The following is a 23028-nucleotide window of genomic DNA, read 5'->3' as shown; positions in this document are numbered from 1 at the left end:
CAAAGAGCTATGAAAATGTACATACCCTTTGATCCAGCAATAGCACTCCTAGGGCTGTATCCCAAAGAGATCATACAAATGGGAAAAGGACCCACACGTACAAAAATATTCATAGCAGCTCTTTCTGTGGCGGCAAAGAATTGGAAATTGAGAGGATGCCCATCCATTGGGGAATGGCTGAGCAAGTTGTGGTATATGAATGTAATGGAATACTATTGTGCTGTAAGAAATGATGAACAGGCTGACTTCAGAAAAACCTGTAAAGACTTGTACGGTCTGATGCTGAGTGGAGTGAGCAAAACCAAGAGAACGTTGTACTCAGTAACAGCCACGTTGTGTGATGGCTAATTTTGATAGACTTGGCTCTTCTCAGCAATGCAAGGATCTGAGACATCTGCAAAGGCCTTGTGAGGGGAAATGCTGTCCACATTCGAAGAAAGACCTATGGAAGCTGAATTGCTATATTTTTTCTCTTCTGTTGAGTTTTGTTTCCTCTTTCTTGTGGCTCCTCCTATTGTTTTTAATTTTTACTTACAACATCACTAATGTGAAAATATGTTTAATAGGAATGTAAATGTTTAGCCTATATCAGATTGTGCACCATCTTGGGGAGGGAGGGGGAGAAAAATTTTAAACTCAAAAGCATATGGAAGTGATTATTGATAAATCAAAATAAATTAATAGAAAAAGAAAAAAGAGGAAAAAAAGAAAGTGATAGACAAAAAAAAGCTACTTCTGAAACAGTAAAACCTAACTGCTGAGAAATGGTCCTCTCTAATTTTAATGAAGTAAAATCAATTCTGAAATTGCAGGGGAAAGAAAAGAGAATACCAAGGAGGAGGGTGACCCATAGTATCAAAGGCTGCAGAGAAGCCAAGGAGAATGAGGGTCGAAAGAGGGCCACTGGATTTGGCAGTTAAGAGACCATCCATTGGTTGCTTGGAGAGAACAGTTTCAGTGGAATGATGAGGTTGGAAGCCAGATTGTAAGGGGTTAATGAGAGAAAGGAGGGAAAGTGGCAGTACTTTTTCCAGGCCTCGACCGTCTTTTCCAGGAGGTTAGCTACAAAGGGCAGAAATACAAGGAGCTCCCCGACAGAATTCTCCTGAACAGACCTAGAACATGTTTCAAACTGAATCCATATTAGGAAATCCTCCCCAAAATAATCACAACGAGTCTTTTTTCCTGACCGTGTTGATATAGTGCTATAGGGAGTTCTGTGGACAGGGTCTGGCCAGGAATGCTGCAGGAGGCTGTGCCCTGGGGAGAAAGGAATCCCTAGTTCCAGCCCGACCTTGTGCCAGGTGCAGAAAAGGCACCAACTGGCAACTTTGGTGGGCACTACCCAGTTCTGGGTCACAGATCCTGGGGTGATAGAGGAGGAGACTGGGACCTAAGGGTGACAATTTAGAGTGAACACTGACAAGAAGCCAGCAGCAGCAGTGTGGCTCAGACCCCAGGAACAGAGCCTCAGAGAATAATGCAGATTGGGCACAGATTCAACTAGAATTCCAGGAAGAGATTGAAAAAAAGTTTAAAATGTTCTATAAATGAAATGAGAGTGCTTGAGGAAAAAATGGGAAAAGAAATGAGACCTACGGAAGAAAGAATTGGAAAGGGAATTAACTGCTTGGCACAAGAGGTACAGGACCTTGTCAAAGCCACAAACTCCTAGAAAATTAGGATAGACCAAATTCAAGCCAGTGCTTCCATGAGACAGAAAAGAAAAAGAAAAGGAAAAAAAGGTAAGTTACCATATAACAGGCTGTGGATACAGTACCAAGCCTGGAGTCAGGAAAACTCATCTTCGTGAGCTCAAATCTGGTCTCAGATACTTCCTAGCTGCGTGACCCTGGGCAAGTCACTTAACCTTGTTTCCCTCAGTTCCTCCCCTGTAAAATGAGCTGGAGAAGGAAATGAGAAACCACTCTGGTAAGTTTTCCAAGAAAACCCCAAATGGGGTCACAGAGAGCTGGACACAATTAAAACAACTGACCAATGACAACAATGTTATAACAGAAACAGCTGCCCTTGGAAATGGGAGGAGGAAACAGAATTAGGAATCACTGGACTGCCAGAGCACCATGGCCAGGAAATCAAGAAATCTTAGAATAAAACTGCTCTAGAGGGCAAAGGAGAAGTACAATCCACTGGTCATTTCTTGAAGAAACCCCAAAGTGAAAACTCCCAGGGACATTAGAGCCAAAATTTAGAACTTCTAGGACAAAGAAAAAAATTTAGCCGGAAATAGCCAGATGTAGCCAGAAAGGAAGCATAGTCATAGTCAAGAGGACCCATGATTGAGCAACCAGTACCATGAAGGATCAGAGAGCTTGGAAGAGGATAATGCAGAATACAGAGCATACAAGGAGGTTAGCTTCTTGAAGGAACGGTCATAGGGACCAAAAGATGAGCTGCTCGCATTCTCATATAGGGAGGGGATGTATCTGTTCCTTCTCAACCCTGTCACCATCAAGGGTCTTGGAGGGAGTCTGATTACCCAGAAGGCCTGGAGCACTTCTGTTATGTCTTGATGACCTTCAAAGAAGAGTAAACAGGCTAGAGAAGAGGGCCTACATTAGGTGATGAACAGAAAAAAAAGTTAGAATGATTCCACATCATCCAGGTATACACAGAGAAGTCTGTACAAACAAGGAGGAAGAGGCGGAGGAATCATCTGTCACCTGAACTTCACTCATCGGGACTGGTCAAAGGAGGGAAGAAGACACGTGCGCACACACACAGTAGAGTTGGGTAGAGATGGATTTCACTCAACAGGAAAATGGGGAAGGGGGGAATCAGAGGTGAGAGCAGGTCAAAGGAGGGATGAATATTAAGCAAAGCAACCTCCAACTAAAGATGGACAAAGTATAGCTCTTTTTAAGGTGGCAAAGGAGTGGCGATCAAGGGCCTGCCCATTAGTTGGTACATAACTGAACAGGTTGTGATATGTGATTTTCACGGAATACTGTTGTTCTCTAAGAAATGATAAGGGGGATATGTCAGAAAAACCTAGAAAGACTTACACGAACTGATGTAGAGTGAAGTGAGCAAAACCAGGAAAAGAATTTACAGTAAAAACAATATGGTAAAGACAAACAACTTTGAAAGACTTAGACACTCTGACCACCAACAATTCCAGTGAGCCATGAAATATGCCCCCTGCCTCGTGAGAGGTGAAAGTCTCAGAGTGAAAAAGGTGACACATCTCCACACACGTGTGTGTGTACAAGCAGCCATTTGCTTGGTTTGACTATATGTTTGTAACGGGGTTTTGTTTTTCTTTTATTCTTAGTGGGCAGAGTGAGAGAAGGCAGATTTTTGCCTTTTAAAAATAATTAAACTTAATTTAAAGAAGGTCATCCCCTGGAAGCCTGGAAGAAGGTACTTTCTTTGTGCTTGGCCCCGTGCTGCTGAATCTGTTTATCAGCATCTTGGATATAGGCCTAGTTGGCATCTGCAGATAATTTGTAAATAACTGAAAGTTAGGGGGGATGGCCGATTCAGTGGTTGGCAGTTTCCATGAAGAGCTTGGAACTGAGTCTAATAAAATGAAACTTAATAAGGATGAATGTCCCCTTACACTCAGACTCAGTAAATCGAGTCCTGAGTTAATCAGGACATGAGGCCATTTAGCTTCTCATCTGAAAAGGATCCAGCTGTTTTTGTGGACTCTTGGGAATTGTGAAACAATAGTCCTGCTGGGCCCTGCCTTGGTCAGCCACCTCTGGAGTTGTGCTGAGAACCAGCAGGAGCCCAAGGAAGGCACGAAAACCTGGAGCCCTTGCCTTGTGAAGATCGGGCTCGTCCAGCCGCCGATCAGTCAGCGAGCCTTGGTTAATGACCTCTGTGCTAGACGCCGGACGTGTAGAGAAGAGACCGACCTGTGCCTCCTCAGCGCACATCTACCCGGTGCTAAGGATGCAGTCAGTCAGCACCCGAGTATCGAGACCTGCCTGTGCCCTAATGAGGAGGCAGATAGGTCGGTGACCGAGGGATGGGTCGGCACTGACTGGGGTCGGGGGGTAGCTTCTTCTAGAAGGGGCACTCACTGTGGCCGAGACTTGGAACAGAGTGAGGAGGAGGCAGTGATCCCACTCGGAGGGAGTTTGTAAATAGAATAAAAGGGGAACAGGTGTTTAAGGAGCGGGGCCTTCAGGAAAGGCTTTGTGTAAGCAGGGGGAAGATATGAGGGATGGGCTCATCCTTGGCCAAGAGAAGCCCTCTCCGTCATCAGACCTGCAGGCGAGGAGGCCGTGACGTAAGGGGTCTCGAGGTGAAGAGAAGGACCGGGGCACGGTTAGCCTGCATGCACCGGGCTGCTCGCAGCTCGTTCCACGCTGGGATAGCCCTCCTTGTACGGAGGCCTTCCTTGTGCCAAGCCTTTCACCCTTCCGGTTCTCCCTTCGGGGGCCAAGCCGAGCAAGGGAGAAGGGAAGGGGAAGGGACCAAGATTGACGGGGCGCCTGGTACGTGCCAGGCCCTTGACAGATATCATCCCATTCGATCCCCACAACCTGTGGAGGAGGTGCTGTGATGATCCCCATTTTACAGTTGAGGAGACTGAGGCAGACAGAGGTTTGGTGACTGGCCCAGGGTGCCACAGCAAGGAAGTGCCTGAGGCCGGTTTTGAACCAGGCCTCCCTGACTCTGGGCCGGCCCTCTCGCGGCCCCCGGCACCCTCTGTCTGCCTCTTGCAGGCGGGGTGTGAGGAAAGGAACGAGCCGATGTGAGACATTGGTTATTGCTTAGGGTGCGCGAGGGGGGTTGGGCCCGCGTGGAAGCATGCTGGCCATGCACACTGCCTCCTCTCTCCCCCACCCCTCCTCCTGGGAACAGCCTTTCCACCTCTGAGCCTCCCATAGAATGGGAGGTGTGCCTTTGTAGGCCTGGGTCTCTAGCACGGGATTCAGCGTAATCAGGTGTTGGGTGCAGGGGACTGTCGCACCTGGAATCACGAGGCCCTGTGGTGGCATCTGGCCTGGACAAGTCACCTCTCAGCCTCAGCTTCTCCATCTGTAAAATGGGGATCATTTACCTCATGAGGCTTTTGGGGGAATTGAGTGAGAGGAGGTACAGAAAGCACTTGGCAAACCTTAGCATTATGTCAGCTCTCGGCAATTGGCTTCTCTTTATGTGCCAGGCCATGGCGAGGGAAGGATGAAAAATGCGGCATTTCCCACTCTCAGGGGAGCTGCCCGGGCCCAGCTCTCCACCAGACACATTTTAGAAAGGGGGGTAAACTGCCGTGGGGAGATCCTAGCAGCTGGAGAGCTGAGACAGGGCCCGGCCCCCGCCCTATACTGTCAGCAAGGAGGAGGGCAGACGCCCTCTCCAGGCCTTCTCAGCTCGGCAGGATTCGGTGCTGGGGACGGGAAGCACGAGAGAGGGAGGGGCGCCTCGGAGATGCAGCAGAAGTGTGAATCTGGGGAGTCTGTCGAGTTGGCGACCGAGACCGCCAGACCCATTTTTATAGATAGGAAAACTGAGACTTAGATCGTGTGTCTAGAAAGTGCCTGCTGGAATTGGAATTCACTTCTTCTCCCCTCTCCCTCAGCTGTGAGGGACATGAGGAGGTACGGGCCAGACTTGGAGACGCCGTGGACTCTGCCTTCTACCGCTGGGCCTCTGTTGGGCAGGCTGTTGGCTTTATGGGCTGTCCCTGCCTCAGTGTGCCATTTACGCGTCTCCCCATTCCTGCACATGCACACCTCCTGCTCTTTGTTGGGCAGGGGGGGAGTTGGCAGCAGTTTTATGCCTATTTCTGGAAACTTAGATCCCCATTAATGATTGACTTGCTCTCATGCTGTGGGGAGAGAGAAGGGAATCAGCACCTGCTTTGTGCCAGGCACTGTGTTGAGGACTTTTAACGAAACAACTTATTTGAGCTTCACAACAGCTGTCCAAAGTTGGTGTTGCTGTCACCCCCATTTTATAGATAAGGAGACTGAGGCAAACAGAGGTTAAGAGACTTGCCCAGGGTCACCCAGGTGCTCAGTTGGAGGCCTGCACTCTGGCGCCCCCTAGTGGCCCCTTGAGTGTGACTGCTGCAGCCTGCTTTCCTGGGAGCTTCGTCTGTTTCCCCTTTAGTAGGTGCAGTGGTCAGAATTGCTTTAGCACTGGTGAAGCATGATTCAGGACTGCTGCGGCTGGCTCCCATTTCTGTGGCACTTGGGTGTTTACAGGGCTCTGCCCTCGCCTCTGTGCTGTGAGGGATGCCTCATCACCTCCTTTTTACAGATGAGATCCCTGAGATCCGGAGAGGCCTGGGGCTCGCTCCACTCTATTTTCCCATCTTTAGAGAGTGAATGGGAGAGGGAAGGGGGCCCAGCGTGGAGAGGAGAAGCAAACAAGATGATTTTTTCCAGTTGGCTTCTCCCTGCGGTCGCCTACCCAGGGCCAGTCACAGATTCCCAGGATCCGTGGCAGGCCTCTGAGTGCGGCTCTGTACCGCTTTTCATATATTCTGTCATGGATATCTTTCAAGCCAGTCCAACTTGGAAAAGTTTGGGCTTCCTGGCATTGTCATGTGTCACAGCATAGTGGTGACTTACAAGCTCTTAATTTTAATTGTTTTGAAACAGAGTTCCTACAGAATGGACATTCTTTAACATCTGCAAGTGGATGAGCGCGGGGCTTGTATCTGTAGGAAGAGATTCTCTGTGGTAATGGGAAGCCCCCGTGACTGATGTGTTACAAATAACGTGCTGGGGCAGCCATAGGCCGGAGGACCCCGCGGCTGAGGTTTTGGGACGGGCGGGTCTCTCTTCTTGTAGGCAGGAGTCGAGGGACCTGTAGCTCTTGTCCCAGAAGGTTATCATCTCCTCTCTTTTGTTTGACTCCTTTTTTTCTCAGTGTAAACGCTACCTCGGCTGCAGCCGTCCCCCCCACGTCCTCGTCCTCTGTGTTAACAACCCCTTCCAAGATCGAGCCGATGAAGGCGTTTGATTCCCGATTCACTGAACGGTCGAAAGCCACCTCAGGGACCGGAACTGCTGCCATCACGAATGTGAACCAGACTGCCGCAGACCGGTAAGGCATGAGGAGATAGGTGGGGTGAAGAGTGTGGTAGTGGAGGGGAGAAGGTCAAGACAGGGAGATGGACCCCTCAGCTTGGGCCACGTCTGGTTTATGTGTCCCGCTGTGCCACGAAGCCCACCGAGGAATTCACTGCGGCAGCTGTTAGGTGCCCCTTGCTTGGCCTTGGGCATGTGAAGAGTACTGAAGGCCCTGCCCTTGTGGAGCTCCTGGACGGGTGATAGCGGGAGTACAGCAGGGATAATCAGAGTCCGTTAGGGAGGTCACGCCTCGTGACCCAAGCGGTTGATGGAGTCAGGAGTCCCTCTCTGCTGGGGTCAAGTGGAATGGGAAACGTTCCTGGAGGCCTTAATGGTACAAGGGCAGTGATGATGAGGCCCTCTAGGAAGTGTGGAGATTCAGGTGCTGGTAGCACAGAGAGATCTTATCCTCCTGGCATCTGAGGAGGCTCCCAGCAGAGAGAAAGAGGAGAGAGGGCCAAGACAGGGACGGTAGGTCCCTGTGCTGAGGGCCCGAGAGATAATGAGGACGGTCCAGTGGTGAAGACTGAGAAAAGGAGACCAGACAGGGAGGTGGAGACCCAGGCAGAACCAGAGGAGGCCAGAAGAGCAAGGAGAAGGGACGGCCATTGGAGAGAGAGCCTCATCTGAGTAGATGGCGAAGTTGTGGGGAGGGAGTGGAGGCAGGGAGAGGGAAGACAGATGCAAGATGATCGCTGGAGAAGAAGGGCCAGACTGGGGCCTGCAGGCCACGTCAGAGTGGAGCCGGCCACTACGCAAAGATGGAAGGTGTGGAGGGAGCCCCAGAGGGAGGGGAGGAGAGGAGCGGCCCACAGAGAGCGGCGGGCCTTGGCCAGGAGAAGGGCCATCACCTCTTTGCGCAGAGACTGTACCACAGGAGCAGGGAAGGGGTAAAGAATAGGAAATGAGATGGGATGTGGGGGGCAGGGGAGGTGAGGGCACTTGCAGGAGAAGATTTGGTGATTGAGGCAGTTTGAGGCTTTCCATTGTAAGGAAGCCGGGGATAGTTCTACGAGTTCTATCTCAGAGCTGCCCTGGGAGCACGTCAGCTGCAAGAGTGATTGGGCCCTTTTGAGACAATTAACAAAGACTCCTGTGGCCAGAGGGTGATGGCGCTCTGGTGCGTGGGCCCAGCTCGGGTTTAAAGGCCCAGCCACACTCGCAGGCCCTTTTTTTACTGGCCTTATGGTCATGCCCTCAAAGGTCTTGAACCCTGGTAACTCGTGCCAGAAGGCATCTTCCCTTCCCACCTGCCCTGGGCTCTGGGCACGCCTGGAGACCAAAGGTAGCGCCCCGCCCCTGCCAGCGTTCAAGCCTGTCCTAGGAGGCGCCCATCCAGACCCTGGGCCTGTTGCCTCACACTCTCCTTCCCTGGCCAGCAGCCCATTTTTGTCAATAGATGAGGCTGATGAGTGCAACAGGAAGAGTTTATATGTGGGGAACGTTTCAGCTTTGGCAGGGCTGTGAGAACATTCAGCAAGGCCTCTGATAGCTGAAGAGCCCCTGGGCCATTCCAGGCACCTGTACCTTGTGCTTCGGCAGGGAGCTCCAGATGCTCCGGCTGACGAAGCCTGGGGAGCTTGGGCCTCGAGCGCTCATGGGGCCACTGCCCTGGAAACCTCTCGTTGGAGGTCTGGCCCCTTCTCGTGGCAGTGACCTTTGGCCTGGGATGGCCTTGACCCCATCTCCCAGAGCCTCAGGATTCAGGTAGCCCATGGCGTGTGGAAGCCCCTTCCAGCCTTGAGCACCCTTGACCTTCATGTCTTTAGGGTCTGTGCCGGCGTGATGCGGTTGGTTAACAAATACGCCAGCTTTCATGAAGTTGCACAATAGTAACGCTAGTGGTAATAATAGCACCAACAACCCTCACTTTTACGTAGCTCTTTAAAGGTTGCAAAGCACTTTATGAGTTACGAGCGAACACCCTGGATGTAGGTGCTATTACTGTCATTCCCAGTTTGCAAATGAGGAGGCACATGAGGTGAGGTGACTGCTTAGGGTCCACAGCTAGTGAGTGTCTCACTGTCTCCCTCCATGGCAGGGAGCTCCCTGCATAGATTAGGGGTGTCCTCTCAAAGGCGCCAGAGTTCTTCCAGCCAGGAGTCTGGCTCCTCTGTTTCTGGGCCCCTTCAGGCAGATTCTTTGGAGTTGACTCAGTGGCACATGTTGGTTCTTTGAGGATGGCTCTGATTTTTGGAAGTATCCAGGAGTCTTCCGTGTTGTTACCTGAAGGGCGCTCAGAGGGGAACAGGAACCAGAAACCATCCTGGAGGCTCTGAGCAGAGGCTTCCATGGCGTGGCCCTGCCCTGGAGCATGAGGAGGCGTTCTGCAAGTGTGAGCCTGGCAGAAGCCTTGAAGGAGAAATCCAGGGAATGGGCCATGGGCCAGGCTGGAGAAGGGAGCCCATGAGGGAGGTCCAGGGCAGGCATGGCTACAAAGCAGGCTGAAGGGAGGGGACGGGGCAGCCTCTGCGGAGGCCCTTGGCAGCCCTGAGCTCTGTCCATGCCCTGTCAGTGACCCCAGGGTGGACCTTAAAGGAACCATCTGGGAAGCTGTGGAGACTTGGGCCAGCTCGGGAGGTCCTGTAGCCGTGCGCACCCGGCTGGCACAGCTCATCTGCCCCGTTTTGGGGTGGCGGGGGGGGGGTGGCCTCATCTGTCCCTACTGACCACACAGCAGACACTCATCTCACATCTTCGTGTCAGGTTGAAAGAGCAGAACTCAGTGAAAGAGACGAAACCCAAGGACATCCTGGAGAGCAGCAGTGACAGCGACGAGAAGATCCCCATCTCCAGGCCCCCCTCGCTGCCCAAGCGGAAGCTGGACCTCGAAGGGGAGACTGTGGAGAAGAAGAAGAAGGGCCGCCCTCGCAAGGACACACGCCTCCTGCCCGTGGCACTGTCCGTGCAGGTGAGCCTGCTGCAGCCTCCTGGCGAGGCCCCTTCCAGCCCTGGTTGTTTCGGCGGCCGGGGCTTCAGCCCCTAATGGCAAGTCCCTGATGTCCCTGAGGCTCCCCTACGTGGGGATGAGGCCCAGTTGCCGCGCAGCATGGCATTGCCATGAGGACCGGCGGGTGTTTGCCAAGGAGCCCTTTCTGCCCTCCCGTCAGGGGCCTGGGCAGCGGCCACTGGCTTCGGGATTCCTTTGGGGCAGCAGTGTCTGCAGGGGGATGAGGGAAGCGGCCCTGCCCCTTGCCTAGAGGACTGTTGGGACAGCTTGGGAAAGGCATAGATCAACAGGGTGACCAGCATGACCCCAGGGCCAAGATCTGGAGCTGGCAGGTCCAGAGAAGCTGAGGGACTCACTGAGGTCAGTCGGATGCAGAAGCCAGCTGCCTCATGTGTGATCTTGAGTTGGGCCACCCATCGGCCCACTCTGAACTTTAGTCTTCTCCTGTGCCCCCCACCACCACTCGAGGACAGCTGCCTTCATTGACCCTTTTCTGCTGTTTGGCCCTTGCAGTCCCCGCTGACGGCCGACAAGGACGCCCTCTGTGTGTCTGCCCCAGCACTAGCTCTTAAACTGCCTACGCCAGCCCCGCAGAAGTCCTTCGCCCTGCAGGTAAGCCGGGGGCCTGGGGAGGATGAGCAGGGCGCTCCTTTCCCAGACGAGGCAGCTCTTGATCTTAGAGTCTGCAGCATTGCTTGAGCCCCCCAGCAAGGCCCGAGGGAGCTGAGGCCTGCAGCTGCCCCTCCCTGGGCAGGCCCTGGTCCAGCCCTGCCCCCAGACCTGAGACTGACCTTGGGTTCCGTCCCCTGGCTCTCCTCCTGCTTTCCTCCTGTCCTGAGCCCTGTACCTGGCAGGTGGCACTGTCTGGGACAGCAAGGAATTTGACTCATCAGGCCAGCCACATAGCTGCAGTGACGGCAGTGGGGCCTGAAGGGACTGCACAGTGAGGGGGCTTCCAGAGGAGAGGTCTGTTGGCAGAGTAGGGATGTTTGCCCTTGAGAAGAGGGGCGGAGAGAAGCTCTTGTGGGCCGCCAGCCTTGTTTTCAGATCCCCCCATCCCCCCTTCCCCCCTCCCCGTGGAAGCTGGCCCCACCTCGTCGGTCCTTGACCCAGAGTCACCAGTGTGTGTCTGCTTGTCCCAGGGGCGGCCAAGCTGGGAATGGCATCAGGCGCAGCATTTGGCCCCGTGACCGTTTGCAGGCTCACGGATTCCCATCATGCCCGTGTACAGAGGCCGGTAGACAAGCTGTCATGACAGGGCTCGGGGTGAGCCGTGAGTGTCTCGGGAGCAGCAGCCACACAGCCCAGGAGAGCGTGCACGTGCCGACCTCGTGGTCCAGGCAGTTCCTGAGCCCGAGGGCCCCAGCTGAAGCATCCGCCCTCAGCGCCTCTGGGGTGGTCCTGGAGGGCGTTGGCTCGTAGGGCGCTCCCCGAGCCCGGGTGTCCGCGCCTTTTGTGAAAACGTCTTGGGTTCTTGGCCATTGATAGCTGTGTGCTGCAGCCGGCAAGCCTGCTGTGGTGCTTCATTCTGCCATTTGGCAAAGGCACCTTTTCTAATATCCTCGCTCTTATTTCTCCTTTTCACCCCCAGCCTCCCCCCATCTGTTGTCAGCTCTAAGATTTATAATGTGAACGTGCCTAGAATTATATAATTAAGTGATAATGTTCTCATTGTTGACCATGATGTGCGCTCCTTGAGAGCAGGGACCGTTTTTGCCTTTCCTTGCGTCCCCACTGCCTGGCACATAATAGGTGCATAGTAAATGCTCATGGATTCAAATGATGTTGGTAGCCAACACGCTGTTGTCATACCTAAGCTTTCCCACCATCCTGTCTCAATAATTCCCAGCCCCAGCACAGGAAAGGAGGAGAAGGAAGCATTGGGCGTGCCCCTGCCAGGCCCCCTTCATGGAGCGAGGGCGTGGCTTTCTCCCATTTGCTCACTAGCTGGATGCCATGCGCTTTTTTTTTTTTTTGGTGAGGCAGTTGGGGTTAAGTGACTTGCCCAGAGTCGCACAGCTAGTGAGTGTTGTGTGTCTGAGGCCACATTTGAACTCAGGTCCTCCTGACTGCAGGGCCGGTGCTGTACCCATTGTGCCACCTCGCTGCCCCTTGCCATGCGCTTTTAGCAGTGCAGAGTCATGCTGCGGACAGAGTGTGGGCTCAACTCTGAGACGGGTCGTTGACTGGCCGGCCCAAAATGAGGACAGACCACCTGCCTGTCTCAGTAAATGGTGAAATGAGCTGAGCCAGATGGCTGTTCTGGGAGGGTTCTTCTGATGGGCAGCAGTGAAGGCCCAGGCCCAGCCTCCTGCCAGACCCAAACCCCCTCGTCTCCTGCACTGGCTTTGTTCCCCATTGATTAGGAAGCTACGCTTTGCAGAGCCCCCGGGGCCTGGCTCTAGGGGAGGCAGCTGAGACGAGGACAGAGCTCTGATGCTCATACGAGGCCTCTAGAGAGGGGCAGGACAGAGGTCTCTGGGGGCCAGGTTTGGGGCAGTGGCGTGTTCCAGCGGGGTTTGCAGGACAAGGTTGGGACCTGTTGGGCGAGGCCGACTGAGTCTGAGACACTTTATTCCCCTGCTTCTGCTTTCAAAACCAATATTGGTTGAGGCGGAAGCAGGTTTTTTTCCTCTGAAGACTGGCATTTGGAGCCATGTAGAGTATGTAGCTGGCAGAAATGTGTGCGTCCTTGGCCCCTTCCAGACAAGCATCTTGGGGCCAGAGCACCCAGAAACTTCGGGAGGCCGGGCTGGAACGCGGCCATTCAGAGAGCTTCTCTCCCTTCTGCTGCAGGTGAGTTCTGACCCTTCCCTGTACATTGAAGTAGAAAACGATGTGACTGCGGTAGGAGGCTTGAAGCTCAGCCGGTTAAAGTGCGCACGGGAAGGAAAAGAGTGGGAGACGGTCCTGACGAGCCGGATTCTCACCGCGGCAGGCAGCTGGTAAGTGCACGTGGCTGCTTTGGCACGACCCCAGCACCTGTCCTGGGGCCCCCTCGGGGCGTGCCACGCCCCTGTAACTGCTTTAGGAAGGAGGCACCAGTGTGGGGCAGGGGCGGTCTGTGATGGAGCCAGAGCCTCCTGAGACAGGGCTCGGCCCCCCTAGGTTACTCTCCCTTGGTGTGGGAGCCACGCCAGATCTCAGGCTTTGTTAAGTGAAAGCGAGTTCGGTTCAGCTACATCTGACCGGTTTCCGATCTCTGTGTCGCAGTTGAGGAGGGCCCAGCATGGAATATCGCAGAGAAGATCAGGGTTCTGTGGGCCGCCAGTGTAGACCAGAGCTGTTTTGTATTCGGCCCTAAACCCAGAACAGGTTTTAGAGGGCCACGGTACAGTGCTCCGTAAACGGAGCCTCCTCGTGGGTTAGGTGATGGGGTTGGATGAGGTGAGCCCAAGGTTCTGCTCCTTCCAGCCCTCCACCCTCCATTCATCTCCCTGCTCTGTAAAGTGTCGTGACATCATGAAGTGTGGGGGACCTTTCAGGGTGGCCCTCGAGGGTCCTTCTCCCCAGGGTAGACCACAGGCCATCCCAGGACGGTGCAGTCCCTAGCATGCAGGGGCTGTCCCTCTGTCGTTACCTTTCCTCCTTCCTGGTTAGGCCTCTGCTGGCTGGTGACGTCTCCCAGGACCCCTCTCAGAGACTTCTCCTGGTTAGTCAGGAGTCAGGCTTCTTCCTCCACAAAAGGAAGGGAATGGGCTAGACAGCCCAACTGTCTAGGACCCTGTGGGCCAGCACTGCGCCCAGCTCAGACCCACCAGGGCCCATTCCACTGTCTCTGGATTACCTGAGAGTTTGAGTCTTTGGAGGGCCCAGAGAGCATCCCAAGGAGGCCTCCCTGTGGGGTGGGAGAGTGTTTGGGGCTAGTGAAAGGCCTGGGGGATCTCCCAGATGCACGTCAGCCCTCACCTGGGTCCTGCTCTGGTCTGCTCAGTTCCACATCTCCTGGGGTGCCAGATCTGTGGACTGATCTATGAAATGGGGTGATAACAGCACCCAACTTCCCAGGTTCACGTGAGCATCAGATGAGATGTGGCGAGCTTTGTGAACCTTCAGGCATGTTGCAAGTGTGAGCTATTCTGCTGGCTGGTGGATGGAGGAGCTGGCCGAGGGCGGCCTTGGGGAACTTGGCAGATACAATGTGAACCTGAGCTTCTCCCATCCTCCCTCCTTCCCTGCCTCACCCCCAGGGTGGGCTCGGTTGGGAGTCAGACCTGGGCCCAGCCAGACTGTTCCCAGCATGGACCCCCTCTTCCCCTGGGCTCATTTCAGTGACGTGGTCTGTGCTGCCTGTGAGAAGAGGACGTTGTCTGTGTTCTCTGCCTGCGGCCGCCGCCTCCTCCCTCCCATCGTCCTGCACTCCCCTGTCTCCACGCTCCATTGCACGGGGCCTTACATCATGGCCCTCACTTCCGCTGCCACCTTGTCTGTGTGGTAAGTGCCCGAGCCCGGCTCTGGTGCCCTGGAGCCCAGCGCCCCTTCCAGTTCACACCAGGGACAGTTTGTGGGCTGGGGGAAAGTGAGGCAGTGTTTCAGAGAGGAGAGAGATGGGGAGGGCAGGTAAGTCAGAATCCTCCAGATTTACAACCTCAGAGGCCCCGGAGGGCAGGCTGCTCCCCTCTCCCCTGAAGGCAGTCTAGACTCAAGTCCGGGTGGACAGGCTGGAGCCTCCCCTGCTGGGCCCTTTTTGTCTTGCTCTGCCTCAGGGAGGTGACCAGGAAGCCTGTTTGCCTCAGTGGCACAGACTCACCCTTCTTCCCCAGGGACCCTCCCTTTAGTCATCCAGGCACTTTTGAATAGGATGATTTTTGAAAATTAGTTCTTTGGCTTCCATCTCTTTTTCTTCCTTTTAAAGAGGATTCTGTTAGCATCTGTATACAGAGGAGCCCAGTGTGTGAGATGGGTAATTTTTGAAATAAGAGTGGAATCTCTGGGAGGTCAGCCTGTAAACACTGAGCCCCAGGTGTGTGCTGGGTACAACCTGGGCACCTGTAAGCTAGGGGTAAGGATGCAGCAGCCACCCTAGAGGACTTCCAGGTCATACGTGTTTCTGTGCCAAACGCCAGTCCACCAGCCTTTTGGCCTGGAGCCCGGCCTACCCCTCTAGATGGGACTGGATGGTCTGTGAACTCTCCTCCAGCTCGGTGTCCTGGGACCCCTCTAAGCCTGAGCTGCTTCCATGTAAGATGGGGGTGGGCCTCCCTGCCTGCCCTCAGCTGCCTCTGGCTGCAGCCTTCCTGGGATCAGAGACAAAATCGGTGCCCACTGAGAGCCTGCTCCAGGCTTCCCCCCTGGCCTCGGCCAAAGGGCCCAGAAGGGAAGCCATGTGTACCCATTGGTGACATTCACCTTTCAGACACTGATTGTCCCATCTTCCTTCACAGGGATGTCCATAAACAGGTAGTCGTCATCAAAGATGAGTCTCTGCAGACTATTCTTTCAGGTAATGGAGGCCGGTGGCCTGCTCGTCCACCTTTTCCAGCAGTGGGTGCTTAGGGGTCTGGTTCAAGACACAGAAGGCCCCTTCACTGGCTGGTAGCCTCAGATGAAATCATCCAGGTTACGGGTCAGACAGGAGCAACCCTCCCGGGGCCTCCAAACCAGATGAAGAAGTGTCTTTGTCCCTCTGCCTAGCCCAGCCTGCTCTCCGGCCTCTGCCTTCCTCAGCCCTGGGCGCAGCAGACACACTAGAGAGGGTCCAGGGGAGGGCCTTCAGCTCCTGGGGAATGGGCATGGTTAGCCTCCAAAAGAGGAGGCCCAGGGGCTTATGAGAGCTGAGCTCTGCTTGGTCCCGGGGGACCTTGGCCTTGGCCTCGTGGGGTCCCCTCAGCTGAGATCTCCAGATGGGGCCAGTCAGTTTTCAAGGGAGGGGCTCATCTTCCATCTGTCACTTCATTTCTCTGGCCTCAATTTCCTCATCTATAAAATGGGCATAATAATTGATTCGTGCACAACCTACCTCATTTTTGTGACAAGTGTGACGTCCCCCGTGAAGTGCTTTATAAACTGCGATGTATTAGAGAAGTGAAGGCTTTTGTTTCTGTGGTTAACAAAAAGGCTTTCAAGGCATTTCTGAATCCTAGTGGCAGTGGGGACATCATTCTTTTGGTCTCTCTAGGAAGTGATATGACCGTTTCACAGATATTGCTGACCCAGCATGGCATCCCAGTGATGAATCTGTCTGACGGGAAGGCCTACTGTTTCAACCCCGCCCTTTCCACGTGGTGAGTAAGCCGGCCTCTGGCCTCGCTTCTTGGGCTGCCACAAGGGTCCTGCCCGTGGCTCTTGTGGGAGCTGTGATGTGCCCGGAAGTAGAAGCAGCCACTGGGTACCAGACGTGCTGGGGACATGGGGGCTGATGCTCCTGGGCGCAGGCTGGGACTCTCCAGGTCTGCAGTCTTCTGTGGTCCACTTCAAAGATTCAAATCTTTGAAAACTGAGCCCTGGGGGCAGCTAGGTGGCACAGTGGATAGAGCACTGGCCCTGGAGTCAGGAGGACCTGAGTTCTAATCTGGCCTTAGACACTTGACACTTACTAGCTGTGTGACCCTGGGCAAGTCACTAACCACATTGCCTAGCTGAGAAAAAAAAAAACTGAGCCCTGGGTCAGTGGCCAGCTGGGCCTGTGCAAATGGTCGTGGGTTGCCCCTTACTGCTTTCTCTGTATGTCCCACCCAGCCAAGTCCCTTCACCAGTGGGTCAGTCGTGGAAGCAGCTAGGATGGCAGGGGAGGGCTGGGCCACACCACCTCCCTGGCCACAGGGTGTCCGGGGGAGCACCAGAGCCTGAGCCCTGGGCTCTGCCACTGACTGTAGTCTGTGAAGCTTGGGTCAGTCACCTCCTGGCAGGCTGTAGGCAGGGTTGAACATTTATGCACCTGCTTCCTTGGGCTGATTGTGAGGAAAATGCTTTACCAAGCTGGAGGCCCCTGTGTGGAAGGTACAGAGAGGTCTACTGAGAGCAGTCCTCCCTCCAGAAGCACGCGGCTGCAGTCTCCCTGCCCCGTGGGGAGGGCGGCGCATTCACAGGGAAGGTGGCAGGCTTGGGCAGGAGATGCCAGAGGCCTGGATGCTGGGCCCAAGCTCCTTTGTCACTGAGCCCCCGGCCCTTGGGCAGCTCACTTTCCCTCCTCTCTCAAGGGCTAGCGTAATCCCTGCCCTTCCGAGGGGCAGCAGCTGGTACATGCTAAGCATGAGGGCCTTTCGTGTCTCCAGAGCCCCAGGGTTTGTGGTGCCCTTGTGGCGTAGCCCACGTGAGGAGTGCACCAGGGCACGCCCCTGGAGCCACACATGGGCTCTCCCACCTTCATGGAGCTGAATGTCTTTGGAGAGGGGCCCAGGTCCCCTGCTCACTGTGCTCATCATGACCCTTGGCCATGTGGGAGGACACGTGGGTGCATTCCCTTGAGAAGAGCAGGAGCATGTCATACTCTAGAATATCCAGGCGTCATTAGGGGCTAAGGCTGACAGAGCCCCAGGGATCCCGTGCTGGCTATGGAGGAGGCCCCACTGGGCAGCCACAGAAAGGCGCAGGGTTTCCTCAGAAGACACAGCCTGGCCTAGAGGCCTCTTCCTGCTCGAGGATTCTGTGTAGCCGTCAGCCTGGACTGTGCGGGTCCCCCAAGGAGATACTCTCGAGCAAGCTGGAATGCGCTTCAGTCCTGGCAGCCTCACTGGAAGCAGCCTGGCTTGGGAGGGGCCTGTCTGGGCTCTGGGCCCACTCTCCTTGGGGCATATGTTCTAGAGAGTTGGTTTTCGGTGAGCCGCACGTGGAGCCAGAAGAACCTGTGGGCGAGTCGTGTCGCCACTTGAAGCCTCACTTTTCTCATCTGTGTGATGGGAGAACATCTGCAGGGCTTTCCTGGCAAGGAAGGATGTTGTGAGAGATGGGAGCTTACAGAATGGTCCCCCCTGTCTCTGGCCCTGTGCCAGGGCACCATCCCTTGCCACGAGAAGGAGCTGCCTCCCAACAGCAGAGATCCCACACACAGAGGGGCTTGACAAAGCTCAGGTTTGGGACGTTCGTGGAACCTGGTGCAGGCCGCCTCCCCAGCCCAGGTGGGATCCTGCCGGCACCCTGCCCTGGTCCCAGGAGCCTGGGGTACCCCTTGCACCCCAGGCCATAGGCTCCAACAGGGAACCAGAGAGGTCGCTCTGGTGGCCGGACTCAAGGGCTGGGCAAGGCCCTTCAGTGCTCAGGGCCCCGGGGCAGCTCTCTTAGGAGACTCTGTCTGTGTTAGTGGAGGGCCTGCACCCAGGGGGCACCATGACTTTACAGGTTCTGACACCGAGCAGACACAAATGAATTAGCTGACTAAGTAGTAAAGTGGAGATCAGAGCCTTGGTGCATCGCGTAGCTCCTGAAGTGCCCTCGTGACCGTGCCTGTTTTCTTCCGCCTCCAGGAATCTGGTTTCTGACAAGCAGGATTCCTTGGCCCAGTGTGCAGACTACAGGAGCAGCTTACCATCCCAGGAGGCCATGCTGTGCTCCGGACCCCTCGCCATCATCCAGGGACGCACGTCCAAGTACGCACCCCCCTGCAGCCTCTCCTCAGGGATTGAGTGAATGAATGAATGAATGAATGGTGAGCGTAGGAGAGGCCAGCATTTAGGTAGCAGTTCAAGGTTTCTAGAGCACTTTGCCTATGTTAGGAAGGGAGGAAAGAAAAGGCATTTATCAGATGGCCACCATGTGCCAGGAATTGTTCCAAGTGCTTTAAGTATGGACAGAAAATCTCTACAGATGACCCCCGCCTCACCGGAGCTCGGGCCGAGAGGGAGGGCCCGCGCTGAGGCCCAGTGGTCAGGGGGGTGCGTGGGCGAGGGCAGCTTCTCCCGTGTACGCCTCTTCCTCTCCTGCCCCCTCCACCACGCAGGCCCGTAGCTGCTGGGGGTTGGGGGGGGCGCGCTGCTGCCTCCAGTCTCCCCCCCGCTCCAGCCCTTCTCTCTTATCGTTCGTGCCCCCCTTACCTTTTCCTGTGCTTTGAGGGAGAGCACAGGCGAATGCCCAGGTGAAGAGTCTCGCTCGTCCTTCTGGGCAGGCCTGGGATGCAGCTGACGGCGGCAGCTCAGGCCCCTGGCTCAGCACATCCCATGCCCCCTCCTCTTGTCTCTGCAGTTCAGGAAGACAAGCTACTCGGTTGTTCTCCGTGCCTCATTTGGTCCAGCAAGAGACCACCTTGGCCTACCTGGAGAGCCAGATGGCAGCTGCGCTGACATTACAGTCCAGCCACGAGTATCGGCACTGGCTCCTCATCTATGCACGGTACCTAGTTAATGAAGGTGAGCCAGGACCCCACCCACAAGAGGATTGGGGATGCCAGGCAGGGCGCAGCGAGGGCCTACATCAGTAACTGAGGGGGCCTGGCCCAGCTGGGAGCTGCTGCACCAGCTAGCCAGGGCCAAGCCCCGGCTGGGTCCAGGGGCCTAGCTAGAGCAGGTGGGCCTGCGAGCTGAGCACGGGCAGGCCAGCAGTCTCCTGGCTCTGTCCTGAGAGACAAAGCCCTACCTGGGACCTGGAGCTGGGAAAGAGCTGAGAATCCCCAGAGGACCCCCAGGCCATGTGTGCTTTGCCAAGAAAGCAGCAGCCGGGGCTGGGGCTGGGGCTGGGGCTGGGGCTGAGGCTGAGGCTGGGGGCGGGGCCAGGGCCAGGGCTGGGGCTGGGTTATTTCTAGCTTCTAGGGGACCTCGGCCCCCTAGGCCCAGCTGGGAGGGAGGAAGGGCAGTCAGTTATTTCTGGGTCTGAGCCCCACCTGTTGATTGACTCAGTGTCCAATGCAGGGGGTCATATCGATGTGTCCTTTCACACTCAGGGTTTGAATATCGACTTCGAGAATTATGCAAGGATTTGCTGGGGCCAGTCCATTACTCTGCTGGAAGTCAGTGGGAATCCACGGTGGTGGTAAGGGCCCGTGTTCCTTTTTGCCAGGATTGTCAGTGCTGCCCAAAATGAGGGGAGCCTTGGGAAAATGGTGTGCTGCTGGGGCCTCCCCCTGAGAGGCCCCTCCTTCTGGGCCCCTCGGTCAGGACACAGAAGGGGGGAAAGGGAGACTGGAGGAGGGGCAGGGGAGAGGAGAAGGCCCCCTGGAGAGCTGCCCTCTCACATGAGAAGGTGCAGTGCACAGAGCCCGGGGTTCAAAAGGCCCAGTCTCATCATCTGTAGAATGAGAAGTGGCTGAGTCACCTCTTGCTCCTGAGTTCTTCTTTCTGATCCTGTTAAAACCATTTATTTAGGAAGGGGAAAATGGCAGGAGGCTAGCCAATGGTGGCAGAGGACTTGGGCCTTCTCCCCCTCCCGAGGGGGCTCCCCAGACCCGTGGTCCCCGGCGCACTGCCCTGACGCTGCCATCGCTGGTAGAGCACAAGGAAGGCGAGGGAAGGGTTCTCTGTGCCCTGAGCTGCCGGCCCTGGGGAAACTAAGGCTGAGAGAAGTTAACTGATTTGGTCCAGGGTCACACGGCTAGTAAGTGCCTGCGACAGGACTGGAACTCAGTTTTTACTGATTCCATGTCTCATGTTCTATCTGTGGCACCACCAAGCTGTGACCAGCGGTCTAGAGCAGTAGGACAGGAAGAGAGAGGCAGCAGGTAGATACACAGACGTGGTCAAATACAGACAGACGGTAAATTGACCTGCAGAGGGCTCATTAAGCAGCGCTTTCCTGGTCACCGCCAGAGATTCTGCCCCCATACCATCCATCCCTGCTGTTCCTATTTCCTGGTTGAATTTGGGCCCCTCCCCCCCAGGGCTGCTGGGGCCTGAAGGAGATGCCCTAGAAAGCCCTCGGGCAGGCGAGACGGCAGCCCTGCACCTGTCATGGGTTCTGGACTGTACTGTGGTCGCACAAAAGCCTCAGGACCAGCAGAAGGGAACGCCAGACGTTGTCTTCCCAGCGCCTCCTGGGCCCAGGAGAATCCCCAGCAGGGCGCTGAGAAGGGATGTCTTCTGCAGTGATTCGGGTGGCTGCGTGAATGGCACTTGTGCCTCTTTAAATTTTGGGAGACCCCAGCTATTGAGAGCACTGGCTGCCACACCCTGGCTGCCAGGATTCAAAAAGCCCAGTAAGCCAGAGTGCTGTACACAAATAGAGGTTGGGAGGCGTGGCTGTGCAACAGTTGGGGGGTGGGGGAGGATTTGGTAGTCCTAGTGGACCACAAGCTTTGTGAGTTAGCACAAGTGTGCACAGATGCCAAGAGAACAAATGAATACAGTGCAGACTCTGCAGTGATAGGGAGGCAGCAGGGTCAGCTTCCCTGGCCAGACCAACTTTGGAGTGTCGTGGTCAGTCCTGGGGCCACGTTTGGGAAACATGTCAAGCTGGAGATTGCCAGTCAATCCACAGCATTGATTAGGTGCCCGCGATGTGCGGGCACTGTGCTTAGCACTGGAAATCCAGTGACCACCATGGCCCAGGGCCTGCTCTCAGGGTACTCACAGTCTGTTGCTGCCACCGGAAGGGTCAGATTGGCCTTGTTCTGGTCCCAAGGGCAGAGCTCGGAGCTGTGTGGAAGTGCGCAGCACCCAGTCAAGCTCATCCCTGGAGAGGAAGGCTGGGTCCTGGAGCCAGAGCAAGGTGGCCACTTGTGGGGACTGTGGTCAGGAGGTGGTGGTTACACATGAGTAGGCTCGACATCTCTGAGGGCCTTGCACCTAGACGCTGGCGCCCTAGGACCTCCGCCTGTGTGCGCGCGTGCACACACACACGCGCACACACACACACACACGAGGCCCAAGAACAGATGGGGGGGTGAGCAAGGGGCCCTCAAGGCCGCACTGACAGCACTCGCCCCCGCCCCAACTCTGCCCTCTCGTCTCTGCATGCAGGGCTTACGAAAGCGAGAGCTCCTGAAGGAGCTGCTTCCGGTCATCGGGCAGAACCTGCGCTTCCAGCGACTGTTCACAGAGTATCAGGAGCAGCTGGACATCCTGAGAGACAAATAGCAGCCTCCGGCTTGGCGGAGGGGCCTGCTCTAAGAGGAATGCCGCTTCTGGCACTAACCACTGACACAGCCATGTCTTGCCTGGCGGACAGACGGCTGCCCCGCCCTCCTGAAGGGAGCCAGCGGGAGGGCCTCCGGCACCTGGAGCTCGTTTTTGTCCAAGGAGACCACAGCAGGTGTGCGACCTCCAGACACGGCCAGGCCTGGCCCTCCTTCCTAGGACCTCCCTCTCCAGAGCAAGGTCCCAGGACTGCAGGGAGCTGCAGCTCGACGGGGCCAGGAGACTTGCCACGGGCGGCTGGGGAGGCAGAGGGAGCCGGCCATCTCCCTGCCTGGTGATGAGCACAGCTCCAGTGACCGTGGGCAGCCCCGGGGCCCCAGGAGCTCGGCAGGCTCGGAGCCCTGCCCGGCGAAGACGGAAGGCATGTGCAGCCCAGAGACTCCTTGCCCAGAGGAAGGCCACGCTCCCTCACCGGCGGGCTTTCCGTGAGAATCCGCTTACCTGTGAGAGAGGATTTTCCTTGGCCACTAATCAGGATTTCCCTATGGGGCACGTGGACACTTGTCACCCGTAGGATATCGCAACTCTAATTATGACAGCTCTGTTGCTCAATAATTGTACCAAAATTAACCTGTCCTCATTTGGTTTTTAATTTTTAAATGTTTGTAAAAGAGACCGTTTTTCTGGGAAGGGACAAGGGGCGGGCAATTCTTTTTGTAAGTATGAAATAAATGAACACCGCATTGGATACAAAACTCAGCCAGGCCTCCTGCCAGGCTTTTCCTGGCCCCCTGAGGGCCTGTTTCCAGTCACAGGGAAGAAGGTAGAGCTCCCAGCAACAGTGGCAGGGCCTGGGGGGCTGTGGAAGTGGCCCCTGCCCGGGCCATTCTCTGGCCTGGAGCCAGCTGGGCTCTTGTCTGTGCTCCGTCTCATGGCGGGCCTCGTCACGTACACATGCGCACACACACCGATGGCATGGAATGTCACTTGGGGGGAATGCCTTAAAACACAGAATTCCGAACGTTGGGGTGGGAGCACAGAATGTTCGAGCCAGATGGACCTCAGTGAGTATAAGTCTGAC

At 55.6% G+C, this 23028-nt stretch overlaps 1 protein-coding gene across 3 annotated transcripts in view; it reads left to right on the top strand.

The window, feature by feature from the left end:
• The window catches only part of HIRA (histone cell cycle regulator), an 86114-nt gene extending 63408 nt beyond the window's left edge, over positions 1–22706 (top strand). For all 3 annotated transcript variants that reach the window (XM_078154451.1, XM_020996404.2, XM_020996405.2), the window contains 11 exons: positions 6856–7032; positions 9765–9969; positions 10522–10620; positions 12805–12953; positions 14281–14442; positions 15393–15451; positions 16127–16232; positions 18411–18533; positions 19126–19289; positions 19820–19908; positions 21831–22706. In XM_078154451.1, the coding sequence (XP_078010577.1) occupies positions 6856–7032; positions 9765–9969; positions 10522–10620; positions 12805–12953; positions 14281–14442; positions 15393–15451; positions 16127–16232; positions 18411–18533; positions 19126–19289; positions 19820–19908; positions 21831–21947 (1450 nt within the window). In that variant the 3' untranslated portion in view covers positions 21948–22706. The remainder of the gene's footprint in view (positions 1–6855; positions 7033–9764; positions 9970–10521; positions 10621–12804; positions 12954–14280; positions 14443–15392; positions 15452–16126; positions 16233–18410; positions 18534–19125; positions 19290–19819; positions 19909–21830) is intronic.
• Positions 22707–23028: the final 322 nt, after the last annotated feature.

The sequence above is a fragment of the Phascolarctos cinereus genome, unplaced genomic scaffold, assembly GCF_003287225.1.
Source record: "Phascolarctos cinereus isolate Bilbo 61053 unplaced genomic scaffold, phaCin_HiC Scaffold_4;HRSCAF=312, whole genome shotgun sequence".
NCBI lineage: Eukaryota > Metazoa > Chordata > Mammalia > Diprotodontia > Phascolarctidae > Phascolarctos > Phascolarctos cinereus.
The sequence above is the reverse complement of the archived record's forward strand: the minus strand, read 5'-3'. Positions and strand labels throughout refer to the sequence as shown.